Raw genomic sequence first — 16135 nt, forward strand, 5'->3', positions numbered from 1 at the left:
CAGCCACAGGAGTAAAACAGAATAGCTAAAAATTTTTATCCACTATACATAACAGAGCCTAAGTAGCAAAAAATAGCTACAATTCCATTCTACATCAAGAACTTTCACCAGAAAAAAATGTCAGAGACATGAAATTTAATCATCATTTCAGGATGTAAATAAACTCTTGCATGTCCACACACCACCATCCAAACCATCCATCTTCAGCCCTGTTCTACATCAACTTGATTCTTAAAAGTCAGATCCTTTGGCTATGATTTGGATTTCTTTTTAATTAATGTTATCAACAGTTTGTACTCCTGTCACTGAGGAAGGTCTTCAAGGGCAAAACATGCTTTATACTTCTTATAGCCCCAAAGCCACATCAACTGAATGGAATCACTTGGAGCCCTTACCAAGAATTTAAGTTGCTAGTTCTTCTCATGTTTTCTAAAACTGATGGACTCTTACTCAGATGCCATGTATTAGATAAATTAAAGTCCTGAAACAAAACAGCAGCAGACTCACAGAACCCAAGAATGGACTAACAGTTACCAAAGGGAAAGGGACTGGGAAGGATGGGTGGGGAGGGAGGGAGATAAGGGGAAAAAAGGAGCATTACAATTAGAACACATAATGTAGTGGGGGGAGGTGGGGACACGGGAAAGGCAGTGTATACAGAGAAGACAAGTAATGATTCTATAGCATCTTACTACACTGATGGACAGTGACTGTAATGGGGTATGCGGGAGGGACCTGATAATAGGGGGAGTCTAGGAACCATAATATTGTTCAAGTAATTGTACATTAATGATACCAAAATTTTAAAAAAATTAAAATTAAAAAAAAAATTTAAGTCCTGAAAGGCTTAACCCTAGTATCTATAAATATTAAAAAGATAATAATTTAGAGGTGAGGAGAGACTGAGGAAGCACAATTAGCCACATACTGATTGCTGAAGCAGGATTCACAGAAATAATACTTTACTTTTAAATATCTTGATAATTTCCATAGAAAGCTGTTAGAAGCAATAAAACACCACTGTCAACCACTAGTGTAGTAAATGAATGAAGGGAAAGCCACCGTGTGAAAAGGCGGTGGGGAAAAGAATATTTAGTCTCAAAGTTCACACCAGATTCCACGTCAACTACAGAAAAGGAAAGGTATGAAGAGGAAAGGCTCAAGATGGAGTAGGAAGGCAAGCTGGAAACCTCCTCTCTCTCTCTCTCTCACACTCTCTGTCTCTTACACACACACACACACACACACACACTCAAGATGGAGTAGGAAGGCAAGCTGGAGCTGGAAACCTCCTCTCCCTCTCTCTCACACACATACACCCCTGAACACACACACACGCACACCCACCCCTGAACGAACGAACACACACACACACACTCAAGATGGAGTAGGAAGGCAAGCTGGAGCTGGAAACCTCCTCTCTCTCTCTCTCTCACACACACACACACCCCTGAACACACACACACACACACACACACACACACACTCTGAACAGACCAACTATACCTGGAAACCTCCTCTCTCTCACACATACACCCCTGAACACACACACACACACACACACACACACACACACACACTCTCTCTCTCTCTCTCTCTCTCTCTCTCTCTCTCTCTCTCTCTCTCTGAACAGACCAACTACACCTGGGGAAAAGGAGACCACACAAAAGGGTCAAGTGGCAGAGCCTTGATGGAGTGAGGCCCAAGCCCTTCCCTCATCCCAACCCACAGGTGGGAGGAGGAGGAGTGGAGCAGGGAGGGAACAGGTGCTCGGGAACAGGTCAACATCCATTCATGATAAAAACTCTCAACAAAATGGGCCTTCAGGGCACATACCTCAATATAATAAAGCCCATATACGACAAGCCCATAGCTAACATCATACTTAGTAGTGATAAGCTGAATGCTTTTCCTCTAAGATCAGGAACAAGACAAGACACTCTCACCACTTTTATTCAACATGGTTCTGGAGGACTGAGTCATGGTAATCAGACAATGCAGAGATAAAAGGCATCCAAATTGGTAAGGAAGAAGTTAAACTGTCACTATTTGCAGATGACATATACATAGAGAACCCTAAAGAAGTCACCAAAAAATTATTAGAACCAATAACTGAAAATTCACAAAGTTGCAGGATACAAAATTAATACACAGATATCTGTTCGTTCTTATATACTAACAATGAACTAGCAAAAAGAGAAATCAGGAAAACAATTCCCATTTACAACTGCATCAAAAAGAATGAGACATCTAGGACTATACCTAACCGAGAAAGTAAAGACCTATACTCGGAAAACTGTAAGACACTCATGAGAGAAATTAAAGACACAAATAAATGGAAATCTATCCCGTGCTCATGCACAGGAAAATCAATAGTCAAAATAGCCATCCTGCCTCAGGCAATTTAGATTCAATGCAATGCCTATCAAAATACCAATGGCATTTTTTTAATCAACTACAACAAATAGTTCTAAAATTCATATGGAACCACAGAAGACCCCAAATAGCCAAAGGAATCCTGACAAAGAAGAACAAAGTGGGAGGATTATGCTCCCTGCCTTCAAGCTTTACTACAAAGCTACAGTTATCAAAACAATTTGGTACTGGCACAAGAACAGATAGATCAATGGAACAGAATAGAGAGCCCACGCATACATGGTGAATTAATATATAGTAAAGGAGCCATGAATATACAATGGAGAAAAGACAGCCTCTTCAGTAACTGGTGCTGGTAAAACAAGACAGCTACATGCAAGAGAATGAAACTGGATTACTGCCTAACTCCATATACAAAAGTAAATTTGAAATGGATAAAAGACCTGAATGTAAGACATGAAACCATAAAACTCTTTGAAAAAAACATGGGTAAACATCTCTTAAACATAAGTATGAGCAATTTTTTTCCTGGACACATGTCTTCAAGAAGGGCAACAAAACCAAAAATGAACAAGTGGGACTACATCAAACTAGAAAGCTTCTGTACAGCAAAGGACCCCATGAGCAGAAAAGGCACCCTACAGTAAGGGAGAATATATCTGTAAATGATTTATCTGATAAAGGGTTAACATCGCAAATATATGAAGAGCTCATATGCCTCAACCAAAAAACCACCCAACTAAAAAAATGGGCAGAGGAACTGAACAGACATTTCTCCAAAGAAGAAATACAGATGGCCAATAGGCACATGAAAAAACACCACTAATCATCAGGGAGATGCAAATCAAAACCACAAGATATCACTTCACACCAGTCAGAATGGCCAATATCCAAAAGACAGGAAATAGCAAGTGTTGATAAGGAAATGGGGAAAAGGGAACCCTCTTAACACTGTTGATAGGAATGTCAATTGGTGCAGCCACTCTGGAAAGCAGCATGGAGGTTCCTCAAAAAACTAAAAATAGAAATACCATTTGATCCGGAATTCCACTTCTAGGAATTTACCCAAAGAAAACAAAATCCCTGAACTGAAAAAATATATGCACCTCTGTTTACTGCTGAATTATTTATAATACCCAAGGTATGGAGGCAAACTAAGTGTCCATCAATAGATGAATGAATAAAGATGTGGTACATATAGACATGGAATATTATTCAGCCATAAGAAGAAAAGTTAGCCTGCCATTTACAACATGGATGGACATACAGGGTATTATACGTTCAGTGAAATATGTCAGGTGGAGAAAGGCAAATACCGTATGATTTCACTTATTTGTGGAATATAAATACAAAGCAAAACAGAATGAACAAAATAGCAGTAGACTCAAAGACAATGAGAAGGGCCTGGTGGTTACCATGGGGAAAGGGTTGGGGAAAGCAAGAGGGAGAAAGGGACACAAAAATTCCCAATCATAATGTAGGTTGGTCACCAAGATAATAGTACAGCACAGAGAATACACCCAATGATTTTATAACATCTTCCTATTTTGACAGATAGTAACCGCACTAGTGGGGGTGAGGATTTAATATGGGTAACTGTTGAATCACTGTGTTGTACACTTCAAACTATTGCAAGACTGTGTAGCAATCAAAAAAAAAAAGATAAAGCTCATAAAGAAATGAAACTGCAAAGCAAAGCCACAATAAGGCGTCACTTCACACCCTTTGGATGAGTAGAATACAAGACAGACAATAACAAGTGTTGGTGGGGATGTGGAAAAAAAGGAACCTTGTGCATGGCTGGTAGGGATTTAAGATGGAGCATCTGCTTGGAAGACAGCTTGGCAGTTCCTCAAAGGTTAGAGTTGCCCTATGACAATGAATTCTACACCAAGAGAAATGAAAATCTATGTTCACACAAAAATGTGTACATCAATTCTCATAGCATCATTATTCTAATAGCCCAAAAGTGGAAACAACCCATATGTCTACCAACTGATGAGTGGGAAAATGAAATGTGATATATCCATCATAGAATATAAGGTAAGAAAAAGGACTCAAGTACTGACTCATGATATAAAATGTCTGAGCTTTGAAAACATTATGCTAAGTGAAAGAACCCAGACACAAAAGGATACATATCATATAATTCCATTTATATGAAATGTCCAGAATAGGTAAATCCAGAGACAGACAGCTAACTAGTGCTGCCAGGTAGTGAGGCATGCAGAATGACTGAGAGTGGGTATCTCCTTGGGTGATGAGAATATTCTGGAACTTAGAAGGTAGTGACAGAGGTATGATGCTGTGAATACTGTAAAAATCAACTGTACACTTTAAATGAGTAAATTTTATAATATGTCAATTATATCTCAATAAAGCCCTCATTTAAAAAAGAAAAAAAAAAAGGAAAAGGTACCTTTACAATGAAGAGGAACACACAGACACTACCTTAACAAACTGATCAAGTTAACATCACCAATAATGAGTCAAAACCAACATTATGTACCACTGATGTGGTATCATGGGAAATATGTATCACTACATATGTAATAATTATATAAAAAATATGAACATGGGGGACACTAGTCAGAATGGCTTGTATCAAAAAGACAAAAAATAACAAGTGTTGACAAGGAAATGGAGAAAAGGGAACCCTCATGTACTGTTGGTACAACTGTAAACTGGCACAGCTACTATGAAGAACAGTATGGAGGTTCCTCAAAAAATTGAAGATAGGAATACCATATGATCCAGTAATTCCACTCCCAAGTATTTACCCAAAGAAAACAAAAATATTAATTCAAAAAGATATAATGCACCCCTATGACTACTGCAACATTATTTATAATAGCTAAGATATGGAAGTAACCTAAGTGTCCATCAACAGATGAATGGAATAGTATTCAGCCATAAAAAAGAATAAAATCTTCCCTTTCTCAACAATGTGGATGGACCTACAGCATATTATGCTAAGTGAAATAAATCACAGAAAGACAATGATTTCACTTATATATGGAATCTAAAAATAACAAATGAACCAACAAAAAACAGAAACATACTCATAAACAGAGAACAAACTAGTGGTTGCCAGAGGGGAGAGGATAGGGGATGGGGAAAACAGGTGAAGGCAATTAATAGGTACAAACTTCCAGTTACAAAATAAGCCACAGGAATGAAAAGTACAGCATAGGGAACACAGTCAATAATATTGTAATAACTCTACATGGTAACAGATGGTTGTGGTAAACATTTCATAATGTATAGAATTACTGACCCACTATGTTGTACACCTAAAACATGTCAACTATACACTTCACTTAAAAATATATTTTAACATAGATAATCATGAGGAAAAAAAGTATGGGACAAACTACAAGAAAATTAGTTGTGAACTCAGAAAATGTCAGTATCACAAAAGACAAAAACCAAACCAAAGTAAAAAAGAAATATTCTAAATTAAAGGAGACTAAAGGTAGACATAAGGGAACTTATTGGGACAATGACAGAAATTGGTGTATGAACTGTCCATAAGATAACTGTATTACACAAAATAGTGAAATTTTGGGGCATGATATTGGTAGTGTCATTATACAGGAAAATTTCCTTGGTTCCAGAAGCTACATCTTAGGAGAGTCTTAAGTGTCTTGATGCCTGCAACTCATTTTCAAACAGTTCTGCCCAAAAAGGTACATAGATATATCATAAGAACAAAAAAGCAAATGTAGTAAACGTTAATTGGTTAATCTAAGAGGAAGGCATATAGGAATTCACTGTTCTTTTCTAAATTTTCTGTAGGCTGGAATGAGGCAGGGAACCAAAAAAAAGTAAAAAATAATTTATGATTTATCTCCAATAAATATACTGGCTTCTTTAAACTAAAAGCTTCCAGGAATTTCATATTTAAAATGTCCATAGGTTCTTGTAAAATAGAAACTGTTTGGGCTTTTAACTCCGTTTCTCAAAAAATTTGTTTTGCTTTTACTAAAGTATTTTACCAGCTTTATTAAAAACATTTACAAAGAAACTAAAACATGCTAACAGAGATTACACAGTAATTACAAAAATTAAGTTCACAAACACAAATATATCTTCTCTTATGGCAAACAAAACTTTACCCGTCTCCTGGGAATTGGACAGCGGATATCTGGTTGGTCACCAAAGTTCTTGTAGGTGATATAGTTTTCAGAGCAAATCAGCACTCCACTCGGACCATCTGACCCTCCCGGAACTGTCAGAGAAAGTAAAACTTGGCAATGATTTGACAAAACCGAATTCCAATTTGACTTTCAACTCCTTCTCTCCTTCAGCACAGCCTGATGAAGGTAGAGTGTGCTTGAAGTTGAGAAATATTAAAAGTGTTTCTCTTTCCTGATAGTTACGCTAAATAAGGATGGAGCACACTTTGGGCCATCTCAGCCTATCCAGGTATCTGATAATGCATTTAAATTTTTAGCTCCAAGCACAAAATTCTCATCTCAGGTTCAGATCTATAATCCAACTACATACTGGACACTCTCACATCAATATTCCACAACAGTTTAAAAATACAATGTGCTCACAAACACATTCAAGTTCCTTCCCAAACTTTCCAACTCCTGGGGTTCCCCATCTTAGATGATATCACCACAGACCAACAGACCAAACCAGAAACCTTGGTATCACCCTTCAATTCTCTCCTGGCCCACAGCTGTGGTTGAGTCTACCTCCTGGGCAGTTCTCATGCTGCCAATCTCTCCTGGTTTAGTGAAACAACTTCCTGACAAATCTCCTGGCTTACAGTCTTATTAACCTTCATTCCATTAGCCAAAAATGTAAGCGAGTAATCTTCCTAAAATGTTAATCTCTTACAGGTTATTATTCCTCCAGTCAAAATCTTACAGTAGCTACCTCACCACCACTGCTTCTATCACAGCCCTTTGGTTCTAGTGACCCAATCACAGTGAGCTTTCAGTTATCTGAATGAACTGCCTTTGTTCTTGCCTTGGGCCTTTGTACATCCTGTTCTCTTTGCCAAGAACAGAAATGCCTTCCTCCACTCCCACTCTACCCAGCTAACTCCTAACTAGCCCTCAGGTTCCTGCTTAGAGAGCACTTCTTCAGAAAGCTTTCTCTAACATATTCTCTTCCTTTCCCTGGCTTAGGGATCCCTCCTCTACACTGGCATTTGGCCCTTTTGTCAATTTTCTTGACACTTACACGTATTCACCAGACTCAATCTTGCATAAAAGGGAATACCACAATTAATTTCCTACCACTGCAATCCCAGGATTCAAGACTGATTTACACACACATCAAAATCATGGGGGCTCAATAGATACCTATTTAATGAATGAAGCCTCATAAACAAAAGGTATGGTAATATGTTATAGCAAATCAGGAAATGTGTCATCTATTTTCCAAGGTTCTTCTACTAACGATATAAACAGTCTCTTCCTAAGACTTAATGCTCAAAGACACGTGCGGTCTTATGTTACACTCTTCTCCAGAATTCTCCCCAACAGGCATATTTCATTGACATCAATCCAAATGCAAATGACTCAAAACAGAAAGGACTGGAACATTGTCTTCCCCAAGCCTGCTATAATTTAGATAACACAAATATAGTTGTCCTCCTTTAGTCTTTTAATATAATGAATATTAAATTTTCTAATGGTGAAACTTTGAACTGCTACAAAAATCATACTTAGCTATGATACATTTAAAATGCTGTTAATCTGATTAGCTAAAATTTTACATTTTTGCACCTATTATCATAAGCCTAACTAGCTTAATTTTTGTCACTGTCCTCCCCCAGTTTTAGTGAGTAAATTATATTATGCTCATAAAGTAGTACAATAGCTTTTATTCTTTTTCTAATCTCTGGAGAAATTTAAAGTCCCAGAAAACTGCACCTTAAATCTTTTGGGAGAAAAAGATTTTTGACCACTGCTCTAATTTCTTTATGGCCTATTCAGGTTCTTAATTTCTTCTCAGATCAACTTTAGTAATGGTTTTCAAAAATATTTCTACTTTGCTAAGTTTTCAAATTCATGGATATACAGTTTTATCTGGGGCTTATCCATTTCATTTGTCTCTTCAAAGAACTGTGTTTTTATTTTCTTAATGAAAGTGAAAAACTGACTATAGTCAACATATCACAGCAACCATCAGTAATCAATATTCCAAACTGACAGCTTTCCTCATCCTTTCTTCTCTGACCACAATAAAGGATAAGAGTTAACTACCACATGAACTTCTAACCTCACCATGCAAAGCATTCAGGTTTACTACAAATGGATTAGTTTCCAAACCCTGTTAAGTAAACCCTTGTAATTTTGAGCATAAAATGGACCAACAAAAAGGTACAGAGCTGCTCTGAGAGAACAATACCTGTAATAAGGAAGTTGCCATGTTCCTCCAAAGGTTCACTGTATTTTCGAACCACATGATTTAAACCAAGGTCTAACTCATAGAAAGTAAGCGTCTGCTGGGTATTAGCTGCTGCTTCCCCTGTCGGATCATTGTCTGCTTCCTATGGAGGAGTACAGAGGCACAAAGACTAATCAGTCCTATAAAATCAAACTTTCAGAACTGTAAAGAGCATCAGGATTCTTCAATTTTATAAATAAGGAAGCAAAAACTCAGATGCCAAATGTCTGCTAGAGATCACAGAACAGTGCTACAGAATGGCAGAGCTGGAACAAGAACCCAGTCTCCTATTTCTGGCACCAAGGTTCCCTCTACTAGAGGATACTGCCTCCCATTCAAGGGAAAGAACAGTATGTCCCACCTTTTACTACCTCCCTGTGAAAAAATATTCACTATAATTTCACCTCCTTTTTCAGGCAACTTGTCCCAATAAATACTCTCTTTCTACAAAGAGACAGTTTAAATCAGAGCAAAATGCTATTTTAAAGTTAGGTAAGTTCTGAAACATTTTGAACAATTTCAGCAAGGCATTTGGAACACAGAAATTTGTCAGGAGAGGTAACACATACACAATGAAAACAATCTTACAAAACCACTGAGGTGGGAAGGAAAATGGTCGCTATTACCTCATAATCCATTTCCAGACAAGCAAACATTGGATTCTCAAATCCCACATCTACTCCAACTACATGATATACTAAAGTGTTTGCTTTGTGGGCCTCCAGGGGAGATGAAATGGTGAGCCGGGCTGCAGCATCTCTGTTCAAAATATATACCAACTTCTGTTTCTCAATGGCACCTGTAGTTCAAGGAAGCACACAAAATTTCCAGATATTAAAAAGCAGTGCTTACATAACAGCTAGATTCACATAACAATTATTTTTTAAAAATCATTAACTATCAGCACTACCTCTACAAGTGTATAAACTCGGGATCATCAAAGTAGACAACATTTGGTAACTGTTGTCATTTTACCCCCCTCCTTCCTAACAGGAATCTTAATATCCCACTAATTAAAAAAAAAGAAAAAATTTTACTATGCCCTAGATTTAATGATGGTGGGTTAAACTAAATAATACATAAAAGTGCTGGCTTTATTCTCCAAATTAGATCTAATGATTTGTGATTGGTTAGAGGGTTGCCCTCTTGAGGCCTGATCAGATACACATAATTTTCTTCAAGAGATTTATAAGAGAAGAGACATGAATGTGAATCATCACTTCAGGCTGATGCAAGCAACCATATTCAATGTCCAATAATGTAGAATTTTTTCATTGCACTTCTTGCTAAAGATAAAAAGAAACAGAAAACCACCTATTTTCAACTTGGTAGAAAATAGAGAAAGTGTTAAGCCCTTTCCCATTGTTTTTAAAAGGAAAGACTTTAAATCATGGCATTAATCCAAATATGATCCAAACTTTACCTAGTTTGTGATTTATTGGCACATTGCTAGAAGTACAGCACTGTTATCCTAAACTGAGCATCACTAAGAGTCAGAGATGCCCTCAACAGAGCAAGTCACTCACTAATCATAACAGCTCGCCCCTTGGGATCCACAGCTAAGAACTGGCCAGGAACAATGCGGCGGCATCCACTCTTGCCAAAGGTTTCTTGGTGAATTTTCTCAAACATATTCTTGGATGGCTGGTATTCCAGGATAACAATCCGACCTGAGTCACTACCAACCACAATGTAGTCTTTGGTGCCACCTGTCAGCCTAAACGCCATGAGTGACCGGATAACACCAAATACTTCCACAGTTAGTAAAGTGTGAACTTTGCCAGTATTGGGATCAGGACGAAGCAGCTCCAAGATCTTCCCACGAGAAACAACAATTTCTTGTTGTTTGGTTCCTAGATCACCAAAATAATAAAGATCATTAACAATCAGCTGGTCCAAAAGTAACTTGGATGGATGGATTAAAATGCAAAAAAGACAAATACAATCAAACAAGTGGGGGGCTAAACTATTTTAGGTTAATTTATTCTATTTTAAAAGATGTTTTTCCTGCAATTGAAACAATCTAACAGAAGTGGTATCAAGAAAAGCTTTTAAAAAATGGTACACAACTTTCTTAAACGTTTTTATTTTTCTAAAACTTGCCATCAATCTGCACAATTGGGAGGTATCTATAAATGCTATCAACCTATAACATTTATCTTCATAAGACTAAAAATTTCCAAAGGCTCTTTCTAGCCCATCTTTAAAGCTATTGTTCTAAGAAATTATATTAACTTTTTGTGCAGTTTAATGTAGCATCTCAAAGAACTTTTAAAGTTGCTATCACACACTGTTCATTTCTAAACTCACCCTAAAAAGTTTATCACTGCTTTCATCACTGCAATCAACACCTCCAAATGCACAACAACCATCTCTCCCTGCCTACTACATATAAACACCACCAGGATGAGTTGTCATCAACTTTAAACAAAACATCTGAAATAACTAAGTTCCCCCTTTCCAAAAATTCCCTATCCAGTGTCAACTAACCTGCCAAAAATGTTACTATCATTTTCTCTGCCACCCAGGCTGGAAATTCTTATCCTTCTTTCTATCCCCACTGCCCTAGTACAGGTATTCACTATCTAATACCTAAATACCTAAATGGCTTCCTAGCCTATCTGATACCCCACTCCCACCCATTCCAATTCATTCTCATTTGCTCAAGGCCACCACTATCAGGCACTATCAGGCCACTGACTTTCCAATGGTACTTGTGAATCAGAAAAGATCAAGTACTCTAAAGTATTCTGGAAATTATAAAGTATTATACATACACATGTATTGTGTGTGTGTGTGTGTGTGTCTATATTTAAAAAATGTTCTCTAATGATTGAAAAGGGTTTTCCTGTAATTTATTTTTTTTAAAAAAAGTTTGAATTTGAAAAGAAATTTGAAGCATAAAACCAGTATTATTAAATACGTTAAATTCAGAAAGATTGCAACTAGATAACTTACCAGAGAAGTTGCCGTGAATAGCAAAGCTGATGCCAGTGGCTCGCTGTAAGGTCAAGTTGTATAAGAACATGGTGGCAGGAACACTGAGAAACCCACAACTCCACAATCCGGGCCTTGGTTATACCAAGTCAAAGAAAGCTAAGAATATATAAAAGCAGAAAAAATATCAGCTGGGAAACTGCTATTTAACAGACATTCTGTATGGGAACTCCTCGCCGAAGGCAGCAGATCCAACAGAATAAGGTCTATTGAGGAACAATACGTATGTACTTAGGAGTGCCTTCTATATGCCAGGTACTGTGCTATGTATTTTGCCTCTAATCTCACAACAAATCTACAAAGTATTCGGTATTCCAATTTTATAAATAAGGAAAATGAGACTAAGAAATTAAGTTGCGTGCCTAACGTTATATAACAAATGGCAACAACGCTGGGAGCTGTGATGTATCTATCCCATTAATGCAACACTATTTACCTCTATTGTCATGGATACTAAGTAAGTCTACATTTACTTGCATTTAAATAGACTGTATGTTCACATGGTTCAAGACTGCAAAAGCAAAAGGCTCCCTCAATGAAGGGAAGGGGCTGGGAGGATGGGTGGGGAGGGAGAGAGGGAGGGAGAAGGGGATTAAGGGGCATTATGATTAACACAATGTAGGTGGCTCATGGGGAAGGCAGTATAGCAGAGAAAACTAGTAGTGACTGTATAGCATCTTACTACACTGATGGACAGTGACTGCAATGGGGTGGGGAGAGACTTGATAATATGGGTGAATGTTATCCTGTGATATGGGTGAATCACAATGTTACTCATGTGAAACCTTCATAAGATTGTATATCAATGATACTTTAAAAAAAATTTTTTTAAAGCTTCCTCATCCATTCCCTAGCCATCCAGTTCTCCTTCCTGGGGGAATCAATTCAAACAAGCTGTATCATATCCTTCCAAGAATTTTCTATACATACAAACAAGACTACCTATTAATACTATATTTTATCTTAGTTAACTAAAGGTTAGGTTCTATATATTGCACACCCACATTATAAGTTATTTTTTATTAGTGTACCTATCATCTTGGAGATAGCATTAACAAAAAGGGCTTTCTCATTTTTATTTTACAACTGTGGAGTATTCCAGCAAGTGGGTATATTAGAGTTCATTTAGCTAATACCTACCCACGAATGCCTAGGTCCTATTTCCAAACTTAGGACTATGAAAATTGCTGCAAAGAAAACTGCTCATATAAAGGTCACTTATACATGCATGAACATATCTCTAAGATTAATTCCTAGAGGTGAAATTGCTGGATTGAGAAAAATCCATACATTTGAAATTTTGATGAATACTGCCAAATTACATTTCAAAGGAATTCTATCAATTTACATTCCCAGCAATTCCCTATCTCCTCACAACCTGACTTTGCTAATCTAACAGATTAAAAAATCAGTAACTTTAAGTGGTTTTCAATTGCATCTCTTAATAAAGCTCTGTATTTAGTACTTAGAACTTAAAATTTCAACTTACCTTCAAAAACTAAAATAAAACTTAATTCCTGACACTTCAGGAGGCCTCCCTAAAGGATAAGTCACAGAAAAGGATTCTTCTCATCAGACAGGACTAAAGACTGCAAACTGATGTGCTTCTACCATAAAAGAATTACCCCAAACTACACCTATATGCAGTTATCATTGGAAAATAGACTGAGTTATTTTTCCTCAAAGTTTTCAAGAAAAAATGGGATCTTAAGAAATCCAAAAGAGTCACCATGTAACTTAACATAGAAACTCGGTTCTGTTAAGTGAGAAAAGACAATTATAATAATCATTTCTGGGCTGGTCAAAAGCACGGTGAGTAAGAGAGGATCAATCCTCCAGTATGGAAATAGGTCCTCAGAGACATCAATTTTCCTACTTGAGACTAAGGAACATCTTTAATGTTCTTCTAGGATCACAGGGAAGGAAAAGACCTGAGTTGGATCAAGAAGCTGAGAAATGACCTTCAAGAAGAAAAACAGTAATACTGTGACAGGGACCATGGTGTAGTCAGAGTAGGGTAAGGGCCTCCAGAAAAAGCAAGGCAGGATATCTGCAGTCAGGGCAATGTAACGACATGCAAAGAAACCCCCTACTAAACTCTGTGTTAAACATTCAGATCTAGAGTCATTCTTCAGTGAGATTAGTTGGTGTACCCCAGATAAAGAGTAGCACATGTTTTTTTATGCTAATCATTTATAATCATGTGTAAGATTCACTTTAACATGCTAAAAGGCCCAGGCCTATGTGCTGTCTTTCCTCCTTCAGATCTGATGAAGTGATTTTGCAAACTGGGCAAATTAATTTAGCATGCAAGCCCAGCCATAACACAGTAAAAGGCAAGAAGGATTCCACCTTACAGATAAGACTGCACACTTGGGGTATGGGTGGGGACTTAAATAATATGGGTAAATGTAGTAACCACATTGTTTTTTCACGGGAAACCTTCATAAGAGTGTATGTCAATAATACCTTAATAAAAAATTTTAAAAATATGTATTATTCAAAAGGAAAAAAAAAGATTGCACTTAACTTCCTCTTTAGCAAACAATGCCTCGGCCCACCTTGGGGGCTGAGCAGGTGGCCGAATGTTTCATATGTCCCCAGACCAAGATTCTGGTATCTCAGGGAGAAATCAACAGAGCAGGAGGTTACTTGTATCAAGTTCATTGTAAATATCCTGGGACGACTTAATAAGTCCACACCCCTAAGTTTTTTTCATGTTGTCCAAAAATACTCATCTGCCTGTAAAACCTCTAGACAATACACCACCCCGGACTCTTGTCCCCTCCTGGCATGAGCCGGGAGCTCTGTCCTTTCATTTTATCTCTAAATAAATGCCTTGCTCTTCTACCTTGAGTGTTTGTGAAGCTCATTCTTTGGCTTCGTGAACAATAACCCCAGCATCAATACAAGTAAACACACGTCGAGTAAATAAACTGACACAGAGATATGGGCACACACATCCCAAAAGGGCTAAGACACTGGCAAGTTCCAGGAAAAGTGGTACTCAGCTTTAAATCTGGGTTAAAAATAGGCAGGGAATATGTTGTAACTGCTCTCAACTTTAAAGTAGTGAAGGTAATTCTTGAACATAATTTATTCTCTTGCATCTTGCTCTGGTTATAAAATTTCAAGCACAATTTCAAAATTGTAGTTATCAACAACAAAATTTATAATGGAACCTCCATCACGTTGTCAGCGTGACCCATGTTACAGAACTGACTATATTAAAGGTAAAGAATTGTTACACACACAAAAAAAGAGGAAACCACAGGCCCCTTCAGAAGCCCCAAAGTCTCCCTCCATAAGTACTTTTCATTCTTTACAGTTGACTGAAGAACTCAGTCTACTTTCCATTCCTTTGTAAATAATGACATCTATCACTATCTAGAATTCATTTTCCCCAAACCTAGCGGGATCCAGGTTCCCCAGCTATTCTACTACTATTACTTTGGTAAGGAGAGAGTTCCATTCTGGAAGATCACCCTAGAATTATATACTAGGAACCACTAAGCCCCAAAACTTGGTAAATTTTGTTATTTCTCCCACGTGTAATCTCCTGTCTGTAATTACTATAAAATGAGCCTGTGACTGCTGCCTCCACCCCTTCTCCACATGCCAAAGGAACTGCATTTAAACTCCCTGAAGTCTCCAGTATGGATATTACTGTACCCCATTTTGTGGTGATAAAATTCAAGACCAGAGGAGGAAACAAGTTACCCAAGTACCAAAACACAGTACTAAACGAGGTCTTGACTCCAAAGACTGTTACCGTTATTTATGTTTTTAACACTCCCAGTCTTTTTTCACCTTCCCGTCTGTGCGTCGTTTACTCTCTCCAGGAGACGTCCCTCCCGCCCCTTCTCACACCTCCTCCAGAGCCTAAAAGCCAGGCAATCTCTTTGAGCTAGTCCTCTTTCCAACCTTACGGGCGGGAGCGGCAACTATTTTTGGAAGCTGTGTTTGAGCCCCAAGTGTTCCCCTCCATCTGATTCTCGTCCCTTGCCAGGTCATCTCAGGCCTAAACTGCCTCAGCGGCGCCTCCTACCAAAGTACGGCCCACCATACAAGGTCTCTCTCCACTTCCCCAGGCCCGGGGAAGTCGGGAGACTGCTTCTTTACCTTGCAGCAGGGAGGATGGCGTAGATATCCGACAGATGCTGCGTAGCTTCGAGATCTAGGGCACCGCCAACGCCAAACCGCCGGCGTCCGCCATTAGCTCTTAAGACAAGGACCATCCGGTTAGCGCGCGACGGAAAAAAGGTCCTCAACTGGCGCCTGAAGAACGTTTATGTAATTTTTTAAGTGCTTCTGTTTGGCTTCCCTGCCGAATTGAAAATTATTTAAACGT

The 16135-nt window shown here is 38.0% G+C and overlaps 1 protein-coding gene and 1 non-coding gene across 2 annotated transcripts in view; both read right to left on the reverse strand.

Annotated features, from left to right (window-relative positions):
* Positions 1-16076, reverse strand: part of SF3B3 (splicing factor 3b subunit 3) — a 51717-nt gene extending 35641 nt beyond the window's left edge. The window contains exons 1-6 of the mRNA XM_073226162.1: positions 15907-16076; positions 11746-11883; positions 10314-10640; positions 9414-9586; positions 8749-8890; positions 6495-6607 (exon numbers count right to left, since the gene is read on the reverse strand). Of these exons, the coding sequence (XP_073082263.1) occupies positions 6495-6607; positions 8749-8890; positions 9414-9586; positions 10314-10640; positions 11746-11815 (825 nt within the window). The 5' untranslated portion in view covers positions 11816-11883; positions 15907-16076. The remainder of the gene's footprint in view (positions 1-6494; positions 6608-8748; positions 8891-9413; positions 9587-10313; positions 10641-11745; positions 11884-15906) is intronic.
* On the reverse strand, positions 9937-10016 carry LOC118973730 (small nucleolar RNA SNORD111). The gene has a single exon (XR_005063253.1). It is a non-coding gene; the product is annotated as a small nucleolar RNA SNORD111 (small nucleolar RNA).
* Positions 16077-16135: the final 59 nt, after the last annotated feature.

This window comes from Manis javanica, chromosome 17, assembly GCF_040802235.1.
Source record: "Manis javanica isolate MJ-LG chromosome 17, MJ_LKY, whole genome shotgun sequence".
Classification (NCBI taxonomy): domain Eukaryota; kingdom Metazoa; phylum Chordata; class Mammalia; order Pholidota; family Manidae; genus Manis; species Manis javanica.